The sequence below is a fragment of the Toxorhynchites rutilus genome, chromosome 2, assembly GCF_029784135.1.
Source record: "Toxorhynchites rutilus septentrionalis strain SRP chromosome 2, ASM2978413v1, whole genome shotgun sequence".
Classification (NCBI taxonomy): domain Eukaryota; kingdom Metazoa; phylum Arthropoda; class Insecta; order Diptera; family Culicidae; genus Toxorhynchites; species Toxorhynchites rutilus.
In genome coordinates this window covers 218,217,647-218,237,308 of record NC_073745.1, presented here as the reverse complement: position 1 = coordinate 218,237,308, position 19,662 = coordinate 218,217,647, and the positions used below count along the sequence as shown (strand labels likewise).

Below are 19,662 nucleotides of genomic sequence, written 5' to 3'. Positions count from 1 at the left end.
CGCCGGTGCCTTCCGTACATTGGCTCCCATTAAAGCGCTATTAATTTCGTTTAATGGAATAGGAAACGCTCCTTGCATAAAAATTGCCATAAATTAAAACCGAGCGTAGGAAAGCAGAACCGGAAATGTACGCTATTAGTTATTAACAGCAGTAGCTCCGTAAGAAGCCGAAAAACTGCCGCGCGAAGCCACACGCACCGTCCCGTGAGAGGGATAGGCGGAGGACCTTCGCGTGGCTTTGGTCCTCTCTCCCTCTGTGTGTATGTTGGACTGACAAGTACCGTAACTCCACACGGTGATCCCATTGGAGGGGGATGTCTGCCTGTGGTGCTTAGTTCGCGTGACCCATAGCATAACAAATTGGGTTGAGAAAGAAGGCCCCATTCCCCTCACCCTTCCCCTCATTGTGGGGTATCTCTTCTCAAGGGACTATTTGTGCTATTTTCTGCGCCTTCGCGCAGGGGAAAAAGTATTGCGTACACATTTTCCGACACCATCCAACCATCCATCCGTCTATCCGCCGATCGGGTGCTGCTATCGTTGGATGACTTTTTAACCCCAAATCCGTTGTGTTTTTGCCACGGAGGAAACGGCTCCCGATCGGTCGAGCCTGATGGAATGGAAAATAATTTATGAATGACATGACGGCGAAAGTTTCCCGGTTTCGCTCTTTTTTTTTCCAGGGACACCACGACTTCTGCGCGCCATATGATTGATGAGCTTCCAACCGGAGAGGGCCGCATAACACGCGTTGTCCGTGACATGATGTATCTCTAGTTTGGGGTGTTTTGAAGTTTGTTCTACATATAAATTCACTAATTGTTGTGCATCAGCTGCGTGTTGTTTGTCGGGATATGATGCCCCGATGCCCCGAAATAATGTATGGTTATTTAATAGTTCAGCACAAGCGAAACGAAACAAACAAATATCGTTATGATGTGATTGTCTGATGGACGGCAAAATGGTCTCGTTTTTTATTTTGCTAACTTGCTAATGTTAGAGCTTACCTAATGTTTGACTCAGCACTGTTCTTCCATCCTCTCCGTGACAGGCGTTTCGTGCGTCGAATGGGTTTGTGAATTGTACGAATGCGTAGCCTTTGTGCATTGAGATTCCTGAAAGTAAAAGTAGTTGATTAAGTTTTGGATGCTTTTGTTTTGGATTATCTGCGCAATAGCATGGAAAGGACAACGCGGATAACGAAAATTGTAGATAACGAAATAAAGGACCAAAAATAAAGGAAAACTGAAACTTTGTCAATACATAAATTATTTAAGTATCACTCTGTTAGGTCGTATATACAAGTTGTCAGTTGATGTGAAAGTCATGACCAAAACAAAACAGTAAGAGCTCACCACTTACTTACAATTTTCGGGAAGCTGCCGGGGCTCTACTTTTTACCTCATTATAGTCTTCTAGATTAATTCCAATCATGACTGATCGGGAATTGAACCCAATTTCTAGGAGTTTCTACTTGGTACATAAATTCTACCAAATAAATATCGTAACTCCGTAACTCTGCTCGAAGATTTTTGAAAACACTACGAAAACCCTGTTTTGGCTCTTATTAAACATCGATGCAGAAAATTAAAAGAAAAACGTCGAAGATACAAATTGAACTTGTACAGAATATATTGGAGTTTACTAAACTACCTTTCGGTTTGTGGTGCGATCATTTTTTTATTGCATTTTTCTTCATCAAAGACAAAGGGGTAATTTTCCACCAAAAAAAATCTCTGTATGGAAAGGTCCTACAGGACCGTTCTGGAAACCAAATGAAAGCTGGCTGATACCGTTGATTAGATTGAATATTGAGTTGTTTAGAAAAAAATTGTGTTAGTCCACAAAATCGATTTTCCATTTCTTCTCAATTGAGGAGCCGAAAAAATCTTCGAACGGCTGACACTGGGGCAAGTTGGTCGGGTTCCTTTCCTTGGGTACGTAAGGTATCTGTTTTTCCTCGAGGTTCGCCAACGTTCTCAAGCAACAGCCTGAACCGTTCCGCAAATGTCCAACGAATTCACATTCACGATCTGAAGACATCTAATCGATACCTAATCGACACCGGAGCAGATGTCTCTTTTATCCCACCGTCATCAAAAGAACGTTTCACACCAACTTTTCGCCGCGAACGGCACCCGAATCCAAACATTCGGTACTAAGCGCCTTACGATTGATCTCGGTCTGCGAAGATCATTTGTACGGGTATTTGTCATCGCTGACGTGAAATCACCGATCATTGGAGCCGATCTTCTCAAATACTATGATCTGCTCGTAGACCTTTGGAGAAACAAACTTATAGATAATACCACCCGATTAGAAGTCGTTCACTTGCGTCTGAACGTGTAGGCCGGGGGTTCTCTAACTGTTTTGGGCAAGAGACCCCTTCTCCAGTATTAAGTCATACCTTAGACCCTCATAGCCATTTTTTTTTGAAAATCATATCTTTAGTTTTATTTTCTTACTGAATAATTATAAATTTGAAAACATTGCAGTTGGTTAAATGAACAAACTTTACATTATTTTCTTACGGAGGCGATCTGGCGTAGTGGTAACATCCGCACATCTAACGGAAAAGGTTACGAGGTTTACACTCCCGACATTATTCCCAAAAATGGAAGTAATGTGACAAACCAACCAGAAGTGTTGAAAGTCATTATAATACAGAGAAGAAATACATTTTCTCATCGTTTTCAACAAAATAAATAGACATAACATTTTGTATATATCAAGTGTAACAAATAGTTATTAATACGAATTACTCACAAATTACTCTCGTTGTTTGTAACCATAATGAAGACTTTTTCGACAAAGTATGATGATGGAAAAACGAGATGATATTTTTCAGCAATGTCGAACATCGCAGGATACTGTTTTTCAATGTTTCGTTATAACTAAAACGTATGACAACCTTGGTTGTACTCCTGCGTCATCTGTGCTGATGATAATCAACTTTTCTTGCATTATCACCTTAGTTCATTCCATGGATGTGATGTAGTACTGATTTATTATTCATTGAGGAATTTGATTATTTTGAAGATCTAAAAACATTGAGGTAAAATGCTTGTTTAATGCGTCCAAGTGGTAACATAGTCTTGAAGCTCTTGTGATAATTTTGACAAATGCGGAAACTGTGAATATTTTCTTCTGCTTAAATTCTGTTTTGAAAGTTTTGTCAGAAGGGCCGATCTTATTGATTTTGTTTGAATCAAGTTGAAATCATCACCCTGCAGCTGAAACACAAATTCAAAAAAGCTGAAAATCTTGCTATGCAAGGGACTCTTGGTGGTCAGCGAACTCCAGCGTGTAGAAGTAAGACTTCGTCGTTTTTCTCAAATAGCTGAGCAAATAATCGAGTGTTCACAGAATTGCTTCGAAGGTTTTTGATAGCACTCATAACATATTGTAAAGACTGATGCGATCTAAGGCGTTTTGCTACTAAACTGTCTGTATGTCTGTCTGTATGTGAACCACACAGTGAGTGGCCAGTACCTTACGCAGTTGTAACATTGAGTGAGCTGTAAAACCACGATGACGACCAACCATTGATGGTGTAACATCAGTCTCAAGGTTCTTCCATAGAATAGCTTTTTCGGTAAAAATAAAAACGATCGATTCTTCTCTGGTATCAATCTTGATATATGTAGCAAAAATCATTTCTTGGCACAAATTTTCATCTTTAATATATCGAACACTCCCTAACAACAGAGCTGCATTGCTTAGTAATGTAGACTTGTCCAGCTGAAGAGCATTAGAAAATTATTTATCAAGCAATTATTTTTCAATCACTTTAATTGTAATCTCTAGAACTAAATTGTTTCAAATACAGAGAAATGTTAAACAAGCCTGGAGAACTCTTTCCCCTTTAAGCCGTCTTCATTTTGTTGTATTTGTTGTATTCTGCCTATATAACAATGTTATGATGAGAAAAAGTTTAGAAATTTGTTCTAAAGAATTCATATAAAAACAATAATTTTGGGTGGGACGAAGTTCGCCGGGTCAGCTAGTGATAAATATAAACATGAAGGGGAGATAGCGGGAGGGAAATATTTGCGCTAGGGTATTAGTAAGGAATATCTGCTGAGGCCAGTCTTTTTCCAAGCAGTTAATATTGTTTGTTTTCCGTCATCATAGAAGCTTCGTAGGTGCCTTTGACATTGCATCAATGCATTGAACTGACGCTATGGCGAAGCAGGCATTAAGGTTGTGCAGCAAAAAATTATCTGGAGAATATCAAGCATCTTTAATGTCGTGCTGGATGGTTGTAAGTTATTTGGGTTCGCAAAACTGCCTTCAACTAGGATTGCATCTGCACTAATCTGGATCATAATGAAGCAATACTACTCTTTTCGAGGTTGTTGAGATTAACAGAAAGAGTTGATTTCGTTTATTTAGTCACCAAGAAAATAAATGTTGTTGTGAAATTTTGTATGGGATTTGGTTTCGCTTGCCAGTAGCAAGAGTTTCTCCACTAAGGATGACAGCTGCGTATGAGAAAGTAATGCAACATTTTTCGAGGCTAATAACATTAACAGAAGCGTTTCTTCAGCACAAAATGATAAGAAGTGTTTATTTTTCTAATAGTTTCAAGCCACCAATGTATGGCACTGTATGCATGCTATGGCGAACGCTTGTTTGGCGCTTGGTTTACGTTGTACGAACGACATTTGATACTTGCAAGTATTGTCACTGTTGTTGTTTCCATGAATGATTGCTAACATACAAAAATTCGAAGTTTCAAAAATTCCTAAAAATTCGATGTTCCACAAATTTCAAAAATCAAATAAAAAATCAAAGTCAAAAATAGTTTTGCCATCTTGGGCCCATTTTTGAAATTTTCTACATGACTTCTATTTTATATGAAAAAATTGACAAAATATAAAAAAATACCTATTTTTTATATATGCAAATTAAAATTTTATTTTGTAAATAAAAAAGGGAGTACTAATTTTTCTTCTCAGTGTATATTTTTTCAAATTAAGCCAACAATACTCTATAACTCTTTCCAACACACTATTTCTGTAGGACTCATATTTTTGAGATATAAATTATCAAACATTTCTCTTACTCAAATCGATACGCCCTTTTCAAAAGTTACTCTTGAATCAAAACATTCATAATTGCTGTGGAAAACTCATATTTCCTCTAACCCAAACGGAATACACACTTTCATTCGAATCAAAAATACTCATGTTTTGTCATTTGTCGATTTCATTTGGAATTACTCATAAATAAAAATTTAAGGCCAAATGTGTTGTTAGGCGCGAAACCCGAAGGAGGAATCGTCCGATTGGAGCCATCTTTATTTTGATGTATTTGTCTCTGCCCGTAGATCAATGTTATGGAGAGAACAATCGGAAAATTTCCGGAAAACTCTGATGGAAGGTCGGGAATTTCGGAAAATCCAAAAAAGGAAAGGTCCCCTTTAAGCCGTCTTCATTTTGTTGTATTTGTTGTATTCTGCCTATAGAACAATGTTATGATGAGAAAAAGTTTAGAAATTTGTTTCTAAATAATTCATATAAAAACAATATTTTTGGGTGGGACGAAGTTCGCCGGGCCAGCTAGTGATAAATATAAACGAGTTGGTGCCTTTGACATTGCATCAATGCATTGAACTGACGCTATGGCGAAGCAGGCATTAAGGTTGTGCGCCAAAAAATTATCTGGAGAATACCAAGCCTTTTGAATGTCGTGCTGGATGGTTATAAGTTATTTGGGTTCGCAAAACTGCCTTCAACTAGGATTGCATCTGCACTAATCTGGATCATAATGAAGCAATACTACTCTTTTCGAGGTTGTTGAGATTAACAGAAAGAGTTGATTTCGTTTATTTAGTCACCAAGAAAATAAATGTTGTTGTGAAATTTTGTATGGGATTTGGTTTCGCTTGCCAGTAGCAAGAGTTTCTCCACTAAGGATGACAGCTGCGTATGAGAAAGTAATGCAACATTTTTCGAGGCCAATAACATTAACAGAAGCGTTTCTTCAGCACAAAATGATAAGAAGTGTTTATTTTTCTAATAGTTTCAAGCCACCAATGTATGGCACTGTATGCATGCTATGGCGAACGCTTGTTTGGCGCTTGGTTTACGTTGTACGAACGACATTTGATACTTGCAAGTATTGTCACTGTTGTTGTTTCCATGAATGATTGCTAACATACAAAAATTCGAAGTTTCGAAAATTCCTAAAAATTCGATGTTCCACAAATTTCGTCAAAAATAGTTTTACCATCTTGGGCCCATTTTTGAAATTTTCTACATGACTTCTATTTTATATGAAAAAACTGAAAAAATATAAAAAAACAATTTTTTGATATCGCAAATTAAAATTTTATTTTGTAAATAAAAAAGAGAGTACCAATTTTTCTTCTCAGTGTATATTTTTTCAAATTAAGCCAACAATTCTCTATAACTCTTTCCAACACACAATTTCTGTAGGACTCATATTTTTTGAGATATAAATTATCAAAGATTTCTCTTACTCAAATCGATACACCCTTTTCAAAAGTTACTCTTGAATCAAAACATTCATAATTGCTGTGGAAAACTCATATTTCCTCTAACCCAAACGGAATACACACTTTCATTCGAATCAAAAATACTCATGTTTTGTCATTTGTCGATTTCATTTGGAATTACTCATAAATACAAATTTAAGCCCAAATGTGTTGTTAGGCGCGAAACCCGAAGGAGGAATCGTCCGATTGGAGCCATCTTTATTTTGATGTATTTGTCTCTGCCCGTAGATCAATGTTATGGAGAGAACAATCGGAAAATTTCCGGAAAACTCTGATGGAAGGTCGGGAATTTCGGAAAATCCAAAAAAGGAAAGGTCCCCTTTAAGCCGTCTTCATTTTGTTGTATTTGTTGTATTCTGCCTATAGAACAATGTTATGATGAGAAAAAGTTTAGAAATTTGTTTCTAAATAATTCATATAAAAACAATATTTTTGGGTGGGACGAAGTTCGCCGGGCCAGCTAGTGATAAATATAAACGAGAAGGGGAGGTAGGGGGAGGGAAATATTTGCGCTAGGGTATTAGTAAGGAATATCTGCTGAGGCCAGTCTTTTTCCAAGCAGTGAACATTGTTTGTTTTCCTTCATCATAGAAGCTTCGTAGGTGCCTTTGACATTGCATCAATGCATTGAACTGACGCTATGGCGAAGCAGGCATTAAGGTTGTGCAGCAAAAAATTATCTGGAGAATATCAAGCATCTTTAATGTCGTGCTGGATGGTTGTAAGTTATTTGGGTTCGCAAAACTGCCTTCAACTAGGATTGCATCTGCACTAATCTGGATCATAATGAAGCAATACTACTCTTTTCGAGGTTGTTGAGATTAACAGAAAGAGTTGATTTCGTTTATTTAGTCACCAAGAAAATAAATGTTGTTGTGAAATTTTGTATGGGATTTGGTTTCGCTTGCCAGTAGCAAGAGTTTCTCCACTAAGGATGACAGCTGCGCATGAGAAAGTAATGCAACATTTTTCGAGGCCAATAACATTAACAGAAGCGTTTCTTCAGCGCAAAATGATAAGAAGTGTTTATTTTTCTAATAGTTTCAATCCACCAATGTATGGCACTGTATGCATGCTATGGCGAACGCTTGTTTGGCGCTTGGTTTACGTTGAACAAACGACATTTGATACTTGCAAGTATTGTCACTGTTGTTGTTGTTTCCATGCGGTGCCAAAGATATGTTGATGTAGTTATGAGATGTGGAATAATGGTGCTGGTGCAACGAGTATATAATCGACTATTGTCGAGTCTATGTCAATCGCGAAAAAGGTCACCAGATTAGTGTTCGAGGTAAATTTTCAATATATTGACATGGAACAAATTACGGCATAGGATCAGCTAGTGTTTTATTCTGCGAGGGCAAGAATGAATCATCGAGGGCAAGAAAAATCGTCAACTGATTCTACAATTAAAAAAAAAACATTTCAAGGCGATCTAACCATTCTACTAAAAAATTATTTCTAAAATTTCACAACATTATAAAATAATATCCGAAGTTATAAACAAACGACTTATATAAAATAGCAGCGTAGTTCTACGTCAACAATGCGGTCGTATCTTGGACACAACCTCCTATAAATTTTTTTTCAAGGTTGAAAACTTGCCTTTTGCATTTGCTATACCTTCGCGAAGCACAAATTTCCCGCGGAGCATTATTTGAAAACTTCTGGTTTAAGACGAATAGATCCCAAATAGAAAAAGTTCAACAACTCTGTCATAGTTGGGATGTGAAGTTGACTAAAATGTGAAGAATACGTGATATGTTTTCCTAATCATGAATGGTCAACGAGATTTGTGACAGTAACTTAACCAATATTAGAATATGTAAATACATACATCCCCTATCACAACATATTTTAGCATCACTTTTTAACTATCAACGCAACATTTTCGGCTTAAAAGAGATAAAAAAAACTCACCTCCCAAACCCTCAATCTAGCAGTTCCATATTTTGCATGCAATCCATTCATTCAGAAAAAAGTATCGTTTAATTCCCTATTTTCCAGCTTCTGTCCCCCAGATCACTGCTCGCTCAGCTCAGCAGGCATCATCCGACTGACAGTTACTCAGATTCGTAAAATCCCTGCATCTTTTTCTCTCTCTCTCGAAACATCACTTCTGTCATTGTGTTCCCGTTGGAGTGAAACGCGTTCGCATGCCTGAATTATTCAGTCGATGAAATTGGATTTCCCGCCCCTTTTTCCCACCTCCCACACGCGAACGGAGCCGGGATTTTTCCGCGTTGTGCACTGCTCATTTTTTCCTCGTTGCAACACAATTGCAGTGACGTTTTTTTTTCTGTTGTTTTCCTTATTCACTAGCGGCCCAATTCTATGTTTTAATAAGTTTACCGCAAAGTCATTGGAATAGCTTTGCTGTTGCACTCAAACAGACTCTCGCAACTTATTTTGTTTTCTTTTATTCAATGTTTCTTTTTTAGTCCAAATATCTCTATGTCTCGAACATTTACTCTTTCTCTGCGATCAATTGTTGCTCTTCCAATTTTGACTTTGAATTTCAACTCTCTACTCTTCATTTACTACTATCTACTCTGTACTTTGTTCTCTCTTCTCTCCACTCTCTGCTCTTTATTTTAAACTTTCCACTTTCTCTCCACTCTCACTACTCTCTACTCTCTACTCTTTCTACTCTCTACGTTCTCTAATCTCTTTACTCTTTTTTTTTTTTTTTTATAGAGGTGAGGAACGCTCTTCCAGCCTTATCTGGGAAGGGATAACCCAGACGTCGAGTGGGGATCGCACCCACAAAAACCAAGCCCTCCACTCGTAGCCTCATTCCCCCCGGGACCACATCTAGGCGACTACTTCAGGGGGCGGCTGTGCTCATGCACTTCACGAGTTTTCAACGCAAGCTAGCGTTGATCCTTCCCTTTTTCTCTATATTCTAATTCACCATTCGTTGCTCTCCACTGCGCTTATGACCATTTTGCAGGCATCCATTTACCCGTCGAGACGTGCACCGATTAGGAAGCGCCCTCCAACTTGACACGCGCCCCGTCACAGCCACCCTCGCAGGATTTCGCTTCCCAACGGAGCGCCGATTAGGTAGTGCCCTCCAACATAACGCGCACAAAACACATACACGCACATGCACGCACAAATGAACACATGTACACACGCAGACGCGCACAGTCTCACACACAAAAAAACGCATCGCAGCGGCTGACTGCTCACTCTCTCACACTGTTTTTGATTACATCAACCAACCAACTAACCAAAACACACACACCCGCAAACGCACACGCCCACGTACACGCAAACACACACACGCACACATAAACACATACACGCAAACGAACACACGCAGACGCACACACTCTCTCACACACAAAACGCATCGCAGCTGCTCACTGCTCACTCTCTCACTATGTTTGTGTTTACGTCAAGAATACGAACATTTACGACCGTTTACGACTGTTCACGACGACCGCGCTTTATTTTTTAGCGATTTTATTTATAGTAAGACTAGCGGCCCAATTCTATGTTTTAATAAGTTTACCGCAAAGTCATTGGAATAGCTTTGCTGTTGCACTCAAACAGACTCTCGCAACAACGCAGACGCACACACTCTCTCACACAAAAAACGCATCGCAGCTGCTCACTGCTCACTCTCTCACTATGTTTGTGTTTACGTCAAGAATACGAACATTTACGACCGTTTACGACTGTTCACGACGACCGCGCTTTATTTTTTAGCGATTTTATTTATAGTAAGATTCTCATTGGACCGGCAACTGGCTGCCGTTGTCGTCGCATTCGCCACGTTTTAAAAATGAATGTTCACAAGTCCACTCATCGCCGGTAACTGATACCAACTACCCGCGGGCGATGCAATTTTGATGGTGTTGTAATTCATCACCAGTCGAATTCTTGTCCGAGGGACTGTTCCCTCCCTCGGTTCGCTCTTTTGACAATTTTCGGTTTTGTTCAATAAACTGCGGTACACGGCGATGAGTAATGCGCGCTATCATTTGAATTTCATATAATGTTTTGTTCAACTACACACAATAATACATCCCATTCATGGCTAGTGGTGGAAAAACGCGAATTGTATATTTATTTTATGGTAATCGGATGGAATTGAACGAGGATTGTTGTAAATCGGACGATATCGGGTCCACTGGATGCAAATTATTGGCGAATATTCATTGCTGGAACATAAATCGTTGATACTGGCTGAAAGGGTGTCCGGTCTGTTTTGAGCGGAGAAATTCATTGAGTTACAAAATGTTTTGATTATCATGTCTAGTCTAGGTATAGAAGCAAAATGTTTTTATGGGATAAATCATTGTATGAACTCGATATTTGTTCAAACTGAGTCCATCGCTTTTGACCAAATGACTGTATGACAATACTATTTTGTTAAATAGTCGTCTAGTTTATTAATTTAGCTTGATCAGAAAAAAACTTTTTCGAGGGTTATTCAATGATCGGCTGACGGTACTCACTCAAATTGTTCATATCGAAGCAGCCGTCAAACTCTACCGTATCAATTATACAAGTGTTAAATCAAGTGTTTTAATCCCTGTGAACACTGTTATCCAGAACGAAGAATGTCAAATAAATAAAACGAACAAATGTTGAGGTGTCATACGACATTTTTAGTTTCAGCTGCCGATCGAATGTTCATTTAAGGATATAAATTAATGAAACAGCGCATGTTGGGTTGGGGAAAAAGAAATGTCGTATATTGTCAATATACAATAATACACTTAGAAATATTTTGTGTTGTACTTATCGCATCGATGTTGTGTGATGGTGATGTTATCGACATGCGAAGATTTATTGACATGAGGAGCTAAGTTTTTATTTTTGTTTTCATATACTTATTTGTTTTTATATACTCTTATGCAATTCTTTGATATAACTGCATTGAGTTAAGATGTGGTTTTAGATTTAGAATTGTTATGTGTTGAGTGTGTAGTCTGATGCTGTTGTGGGGGTGTAGGGGGTTGTTGGTTTTATATTGTGGTGTGTTTTGTATTGTTTTAAATTTTTTTTGCGGATTGCATTTATACCCGCCTTCTGGCCTTCGGGCGGCAATTATCATACTAACATTCTTTCCCTTCCTCTGGTGACTGTACGAACTTGGCCGGCGTCGTTATTGACCATTTAAAGCTCGAATCACCGAAAATTGCACAACGAAAATGATTTTCTAATCCCAAGCGTCATTTTGTGTGTTCTTTGTGCAATTTGGTTGGTTCAGGTCAATCACGGAGAGCAACTACGAATTGTACAGTCTACCCAAGCTCAAGCTCAAGCTCTTGTGTTGTACTTATCGCATCGGGTCATACTATACGGTTATTTAAAGACGACAATCTGTGCTACAAGTGTCGTTTTGACAGTGTTGTGATTGTCCTTTTCAGTCTCAAGTTATAGCGCGTCAAAGATGGAGTCCACCAAGCAAGAAGTTCGCCATATTTTACGTTTTTACTACCTGCGAGGTAAAACTGCAACGAAGATGGCCGAAAAAATTCGTGTAGTTTATGGACCCGATACTGTAACGATTCGCACAGCACAACGTTGGTTTGATCGATTTCGTTCTGGTGTAGTGGCTGTCGAAGATACACCCTGTACTGGTAGGCCAATCGTCGTGGAATCCGATAAAATCGTTGAAATCATCCAAGTAGACCGGCATGTGAGCACTCGCCCTAACAGAAACTGGGTATAGACCATAAAACCGTTTGGAACCATTTGCAGAAGATTGTATTCCAAAAAAAAAGCTGGATGTTTGGGTGCCACACAAGTTGACGCAAAGAAATCTTTTAGACCGGATCAACGCCTGCGATGCACTGCTGAAACGGAACAAACTCGACCCATTTTCGAAGAATATGGTGACTGGTGATGAAAAGTGGATCACGTACGACAACCTAAAGCGAAAAAAGTCGTGATCGAAGCACGGTGAGCCGGCCCAAACCATCGCCAAGCCCGGATTGACGGCCAGGAAGGTTTTGCTGTGTGTTTGGTGGGATTGGAAGGGAATCATCCACTATGAGTTGCTCAACTATGGCCAGACCCTCAACTCGGTTCTCTACTGTGAGCAGCTTGACCGTTTGAAGCAGGCGATTGACCAGAAGCGATCAGAAATGATTAATGGGAATGGTGTTGTTTTCCACCAGGACTAATACGACATTTCTTTTTCTCCAACCCTATCTATATATATAAAAATGGATTTCTGTCTGTCTGATTCTTATAGACTCGGAAACTACTGAACCGATCGACATGAAAATTGGTATGTAGGGGTTTTTGGGGTCGGGGAAGGTTTTCGTGATAGTTTGAGACCCCTCCCCCCTCCCAAAAGGGGGGCTGCCATACAAATGAAACACAAATTTCTGCATTACTCGAGAATTAATCAAGCAAATGAAACCAAACTAGGCATATGGAGGTTATAGGGTGCAATAAATGTTTTATGGTGATTAGACACTCCACCCCCCTCATAAAGGGGGAAAGGGGGGGTGTGGGTTTGGTCTGCCATACAAATGAAACACAAATTTCTACATTACTCGAGAATTAATCAAGCAAATGAAACCAAATTTGGCATGTGGAGGTCTTAGGGTGCAATTAATGATTCTATGGTGGATAGATACTCCTCCTCTCTCTCTTAGGAGGGGGATATTTTATGGGGCACGAAACGTTTTTATGGTGAATAGACACTCCCCCCTCTCTCTAAGGAGAGAAGAGGAGAGGGGTCTGTCTTTATTCTATCATATTTTCTGTATCAAACATTTATTCCATGTAACAGAGAAACATGCTATTTGCAAGTGGTTGAAAAATATTGAACGAGAATTGTGTCTGAAAATAATCTAATAGTATAATGATGAGTTTTGGTAGAAGTACTAGGATTTTTTTATTAAAAGGTAAATTCAACGGGGTCGATTAGAACATCAATCAATGAACAGTTCTGCGATTGGACTCATGAACTTGCGCTTAATAAGAAAACGTGAATGTTTGAAGGTATTGATAACAACAAAAAAAATTTGAGCGGGATGAAGTTTGCCGTATTATAAAAAAATATCTCCGAAACTGTAATTTAAAAAATATCCATAAGCCACCGATTAGTTTATAGTTTAAAGTTTACAACTCTTCCACAAGTGCATTTCTTTGACAAGTGTGTATATGTATGACCATTGTATTTCGCGAATAAATATACGAAATTCAAACATTTGTAGTTTTCTTTTGCACGTATGAAAGTAACAACGAATAATATATGAATCCGTTCAATCCAGTGACAAAAAGGATTAAAATCAAATAGGAATAGTTCGGTAATGATGTTATGCATTATATTTCATAAATATTCCATGCCACTCACATTAATCTATACTTTGCATTGAACAATATTCTAAAATAGAAAAAAAGTTACTTGTCCAAAAAAGTTACTCCTACACAGAAAGAAAAACAGAAAATAAAACAGAAAGTGATGTCTGCTCGCATACGTACAGACCATTTTTAAGCTTTTAAAACAGCTCATTATTAGCGCATTTGACCCTCCAATACACGAAATGGCATCATTTCTGCCAAAAATGAAATGTTTTCAGCCAACGCTAGTTTGAGTGTATTTACTAATACTAACGCGAGGACATTTATAACATACTTGATAAATGTCTAGGTTCGTTGGTTTGAGTTCACGATGGGTAGACAATAAACCGTCCGTAACTGCTTTTTGTGTCTGAATTCAAGTTTTCGTTCCTTCGTTCCTTTTTATATGGACGTAGAATAATATTACGTACGCGGGTATAAAATTAGTGTCAGGGGGAAATGGAAGTGTGGATTGAAGTTAGTTGAATGAAGAGGCAGATTTGTATTCATTAGTCGAGTCAGTTAAAATAACCACTGACTGGACTAGTTCACCAGTCATCCTCATTAGTCAACGCTAGTCAATTCATTTTCTAGTTAAGTCACTCTTTGTCAACGGCGACTGCCGAAACAGTTCTAGTCGAAGCGAAGCTAATGAGAGTAGAGTCGGTCTTCATTTTTCACCTTCCAAGATTTCGGGCCATGAAACCAAACGTTGACGAATGACGAATAACGAAGCTAGAGAGAATCGCAAAGTCGTAGTGTTGATATTTCCTGAGAAATGAACGAATTATTGATTTCTCGGTCTCACAGACCTATGCGCGAGTATAGGAATGCTAACTTAAGGGAAAACGGTGCCACTGTAGTACACTCATTACCAAGTAAATAGCCCTAAAGTTATACATTGGGTTTGAAATTAGGTATAAAAAGTTAAACACACGCTGCATGCAAGAATCATTTTTCCTAATGCAATCAACTGTATAATCCTCAACATAATTTCAATGTATTCTTGATGACAAAATGCTTAATCTTGACATTTCTCGCTGTCGGACGAGTTTTCTGCCGCTCTGTCCGCGTTGCAAAAAACGCGGGTCGTAATGCCTGTTGACCTGTAGTTTTCGAGCAAAATTGACTTCGAAGTTCTTGAGACAAGGATTAGAAAGGCATTCAGAGCCCGGGACGTACTATCTCCTGTTGAAACTGGAGAGAGTGACATCTCTACACTGCGTGTTGCCCCAGTACGACAACTAGGCGAGTACTTCGCAGAGGGCGCTAATCCAAAAACGCGCCATACCGGGCTGTCTTTGTCGAGGACAAATTTGACGCAAATAAAGTACCAGATCAACTGCAACCTGCAGACAGTGGAGGAGAAGATTGCAGCTAGGAAGCAAAAGGTGGTGCACTAACTGGAGCGGCCAGACGTCGACAAGGCCGTAGAGGCTAATGCGTGGTGAACTCTTTTTAGTAATATAAGTAGAAATTATATCCATCCAGGATAGGATTCTGCGGACAAGGTATAGGAGAAGTGTGTAATACGCACCCCCTAAGCGAGAATAAATTTATCTTGACCATGCTCTCAAAATTTAAGGTAACAACTACGTCAGTACGTAGATTAGTTAACCCTCAGTCATCTGTACTCGTTCTGTATTTTATATACTGAATAACAAATAAGCTACGAATTTTATTTTGAAAGGCGCCCAGATTCTAAATTTCCAATCATACGGTGTTAAATGGCCCAGCAGAAGTATAATATGCCCATGAGTTGTTTCTCTCAGAGACTATGAAGCTTAGAGAAACAGCTTGTATGAATGAGAGATTCCATTAATCTATTCCCTTCATGCCTACCAGCGGAAAGAAGAAACCGTTTTTCCGGTGAGCGTGTTCTCCCAGTATTCGTGTATTAATTCTTCAGTCCGCGCTCTTGTTTTCCTGCATTCTCTGAGCCACTTAAAATAGATGCCAAATATGAAGACATGTTTTCGTTTTGAAGACATTTAATTTTGTGAAAACATACTGAGGTAATTTCAAAGCAGTGAAAACAATTGTGTGATTTATCGAACATGATTTAGAAATATCGTGATGGTTTGATGGCGGGTCAAATTGCCCGGCAGGCGCGTTTTAGACTTATCTCCTCTACTACAGGCGGTACGTCTGGCATGAATTCGTTGATGACATTTGTCGGATGCCATCGGACTGGAGAAAATATAGAGCACACTATGGCAGAGTACCCCCCTTTCGGCCAACACAGATAAGAGCGATCGGTAAGTCACCAGTATCTATAGCGCTATTCACACCCACCCAGGACACCCACTCTTAAAGTTTGCCGTCCGTTGAACGTGTACCGTTGATCTATGGGGACTAAGGGAGGTCTCAAAAACTGTTTCAGTCGTTCTCTCCGGAACTGAAATGGTCCTGAAGACACGTTTGGAAGGGCCTGAGATGTTATTCATGCAGAAGGAATCATTGGCATCAGCGCGATTTTCCGACAGTTCCTAGGTCAGAACTATGAGGTTAGGACCAGGAGATGAAGGTAATATAGCTACTTGCCATTCTGGTGAAATAGTCCAGTGATTAGTGCAGTATTTCAAAAACCACAGTAAAAAGATTTTGTTTGTACAGACTTTATTTTGAACCGAAAGAACGAAGAAACTGCTGTCATGACGTCGCAATAGGTCGCAATAGAAGTGCAAAGGAGTGCACTCCGAAGACCCTATGGTGAGGTCTATGAGACGATTCCGGTTGAATTCCAGTAGACAATTTTAATTTGTTCTGAAATTTGATCTGATTTTGAACCGACCAAGTTCTTCTCTGTTCGCTGTCTATATGTTTTTTCCTATAATCTACTTGAAGATCTTGTATGCCATGTTATTTGTAAAATCAATTTAATACAATATAATACTGAAGGTTTAAGAATTCGTATTTATCATCATTGCGAATGAAACGACGCAGTGCTGAATGATTCGCTGGAACTGGACAAAACTTTAGATGGTGAAATATTGTGAAGTATTGATCGAGCATTTTCTCTTTCTGCACTTTGTACGTCTTTTCTAGAACATTACACCTTTCAATCCAACAACTTTAAGAAATCCGAACCAGCTCAGCAGTGGGGGATAGAGTCGCCAGTAGCAAAAAGTGATAGACGTAGAAGGTGTAATTAAAAACATGCAATAAAGTTTCTTCTTCCTAGTTCCACCAGTCCAGGTTCTAGAGCAAGGTGAAAAATCAGAACAACTCTAGCGAACAAAGTGTATAGAGTTCTATCTGATGCTATTCCACAATGCAGGCGCTGTGTGGAATCGGCAGGTAAAAGTTTTTCCCGTTCCGATATGTGAAGCAAGGTGTGAAATGCAAGAAAACTGGGAAACAGCCAGCCGGTATGTACTAGGAAACAGTTGGAACCCTTTCTGGGAGGAGTAGAGGGTAGGGGGCAGTTCTTCTTGCCTCCTCCGTTGTTTTGTCGGTTGTCGGAGGAATCAGTGCGCTTCATTGGTGATGTAGTAAATTGATTTCACGTTTGCTTGGCTCTCAATTTTCGTGACCACACCACTTTCCTCCCCCCTTCACCCAACCCGGCTGCAGAACATTCCGGTCAAATCGGTGGGCGAATCGATTCCGAAACTGTCTGAGTTAATTTCGCTCCCGGCAACGGTGATGTTTGCAGCAGTAACAGTACAAATGGGTTCAATTCATTTCACAAACTAGTTACAAAGTTTTCCGCTGCTGCATCGGAGAAGAGCCATAAATTAACAAGTGTTTTGTTGGTAACTTTTGTTGTTCATTTATTGGTTCGAAATGAGTTCGGAATCGGTGCATTGAGCAGTCGTGGAGAAGTTTTCCATTCGCAGCACTTGCAGCAGAAATTGAAACTGAAGAAAACAAAAAAAAAAGCTAACTCACCTGCCAATCGTCCGTAGCGCTGAAACATCCGCTCAACGTCCGTCTTGGAGCACTGAAATGTGTTTAAGTTTCCGACAAACACTCGCGAGTTCACTGCCTGCGGATCTTGCGAATTGGTTTGATTGGATAATTTTGACATCTTCATCCTGGCGACGTAATCTGCAAGAAAACGAAAGGAAAAAGTGGTTGAATAAAAATAGTTTTTTCTCTTCCATAATGGGAGATTAAAGTCTTAAGAAAAACTCCGATGGTAACTTTTCTATTATCGATTCGCAGTTCTCGGGGTGGAAATAGTACGAAAGTGTGGTGAGCAAACATCTGTTTCAGTGCCATGACATCCTTCCATACAATCCGCCTGGCCGAGAATCGGGACGAGAGCAGCAAGAGAAGATATTCTCGGTTTGCATACCTATTTAAAAGTCGTTTTGCATTCGCATACATCGAAACAGCTGCAGTCTGACCGTGCCACAGGACACACAGTATCACTTCTAGCAGCCACGTGAGTGAACACGTACCCGTAGAGTCCCGAAGTGCCGGATGCACTCCAGAACCACCAACCAACCGACCAGAATTCAAGGAATTAAAGTAAGAAGTAATTTATATTTATAGATCTCTGATGTTTCTCTTCTGCACCAGTTGCGTCCTGCTTCGGTGGAATGTGTAACACACACCGATGGAGAGAAGAAGTAGCTTTTAATAGTTTTAATATTTCAATTTTCTGAACCGGGGCTTATCCTTATCCTTGCCGACTATCTGTTGCCCAGAGGGAGGAAATGTTCATTCTTATGGACATTTATTCCAATTCCGCCAAGTTGTCTTCGTGGAATGCTGCATTCGGGCTACACAGCTAACCGTCCACAAATAGGTTGGCAAGTGTAGAAAGCTGTAGCAACTTTAAACATGGGTGCTCTGGTATGTTTCAGCCTGCACAGTTTCATCGGATTGCAATTATTTTACGATGTTGGAATGATGAAGTTAAAAATTTAAATTCTGTCTGTGGGGACGTAATCGTACCAGCGAAGCATTTCCAAAGGCTTGGAAAGCGTAGAGAGCAATATCTACAATTGATAGACAATCGTCTTGCCAATTTCAGGATCTGCAAAATATTATTCGAATTTCAAAACATGCGAATTTAGATCATTTAGAATGCGGTACATAAGTTTGGCGATAACGGCGCTCCCCGTTTGGCGTTTGCAAGCTTTCGACAGCGTTCTGTTGTTTGTAAACAGTTCACTTATGTCTAAACCGAACATCAAATTTCCGGAATCCTTCGAGAGGTCTTCAAACGATAAAGCAGCGGTACTCAACCTTTTATTTATAGGGGTCACAAACACGTGTTAGTCATCGTGTCGCGGGCGGCAAAAAATAAATAAAGAAGGGTGATGTCCAAGACACGATCGCATTGTTAACATAGAACTACCAAATTATTGCCGGCAAGAACTAGCATCAAAGGAATTTAATAATAAAACTTTTAGATACAAATGTTTGATAGCAATGACAGAGGCCGATAAATGAATGCTTCCACTGAGTGGGGAGCACGAATGTTTCGCGAAGCAATTTGAGTAGATTGTCAAATTAATTTTAAGCATTCACTTGTGCTGTTTATTGCTCGCTGTCTAGAGCACTGAAACTGAAATACTGATCTTCTTGGATATCCAAGTAGTTTTTCAGTATCTCTCAGCAACACACCCTATCTCCAACGCAGAACAAAACACCCCAGAACCGAATGTATTGTGTGGTGGAGGCGGAGGGGAAAGCAATATCATCGAAACTAAGTTTCATCTTCAGTTTTCCATCGAAGAACTCAACACTCAACGCTGACAAATACCTTACTTTTAATCCGGAAACAGTAATTGAAATAACAAAAATTGGATGATAGTCATCCAGCTAGCGACCGGACGGCAGCAAGGCTTTCCAAATGGTATTTC

At 39.5% G+C, this 19,662-nt stretch overlaps 1 protein-coding gene across 2 annotated transcripts in view; it reads right to left on the bottom strand.

Moving 5' to 3' along the window:
- Nucleotides 1-19,662, bottom strand: part of LOC129765004 (uncharacterized) — a 257,376-nt gene that overhangs the window by 128,426 nt on the left and 109,288 nt on the right. For both annotated transcript variants that reach the window (XM_055764743.1, XM_055764742.1), the window contains exons 2-3: nt 17,735-17,893; nt 1,008-1,115 (exon numbers count right to left, since the gene is read on the bottom strand). In XM_055764743.1, coding sequence (XP_055620718.1) covers nt 1,008-1,115; nt 17,735-17,879 — 253 coding nt within the window. In that variant the 5' untranslated portion in view covers nt 17,880-17,893. The remainder of the gene's footprint in view (nt 1-1,007; nt 1,116-17,734; nt 17,894-19,662) is intronic.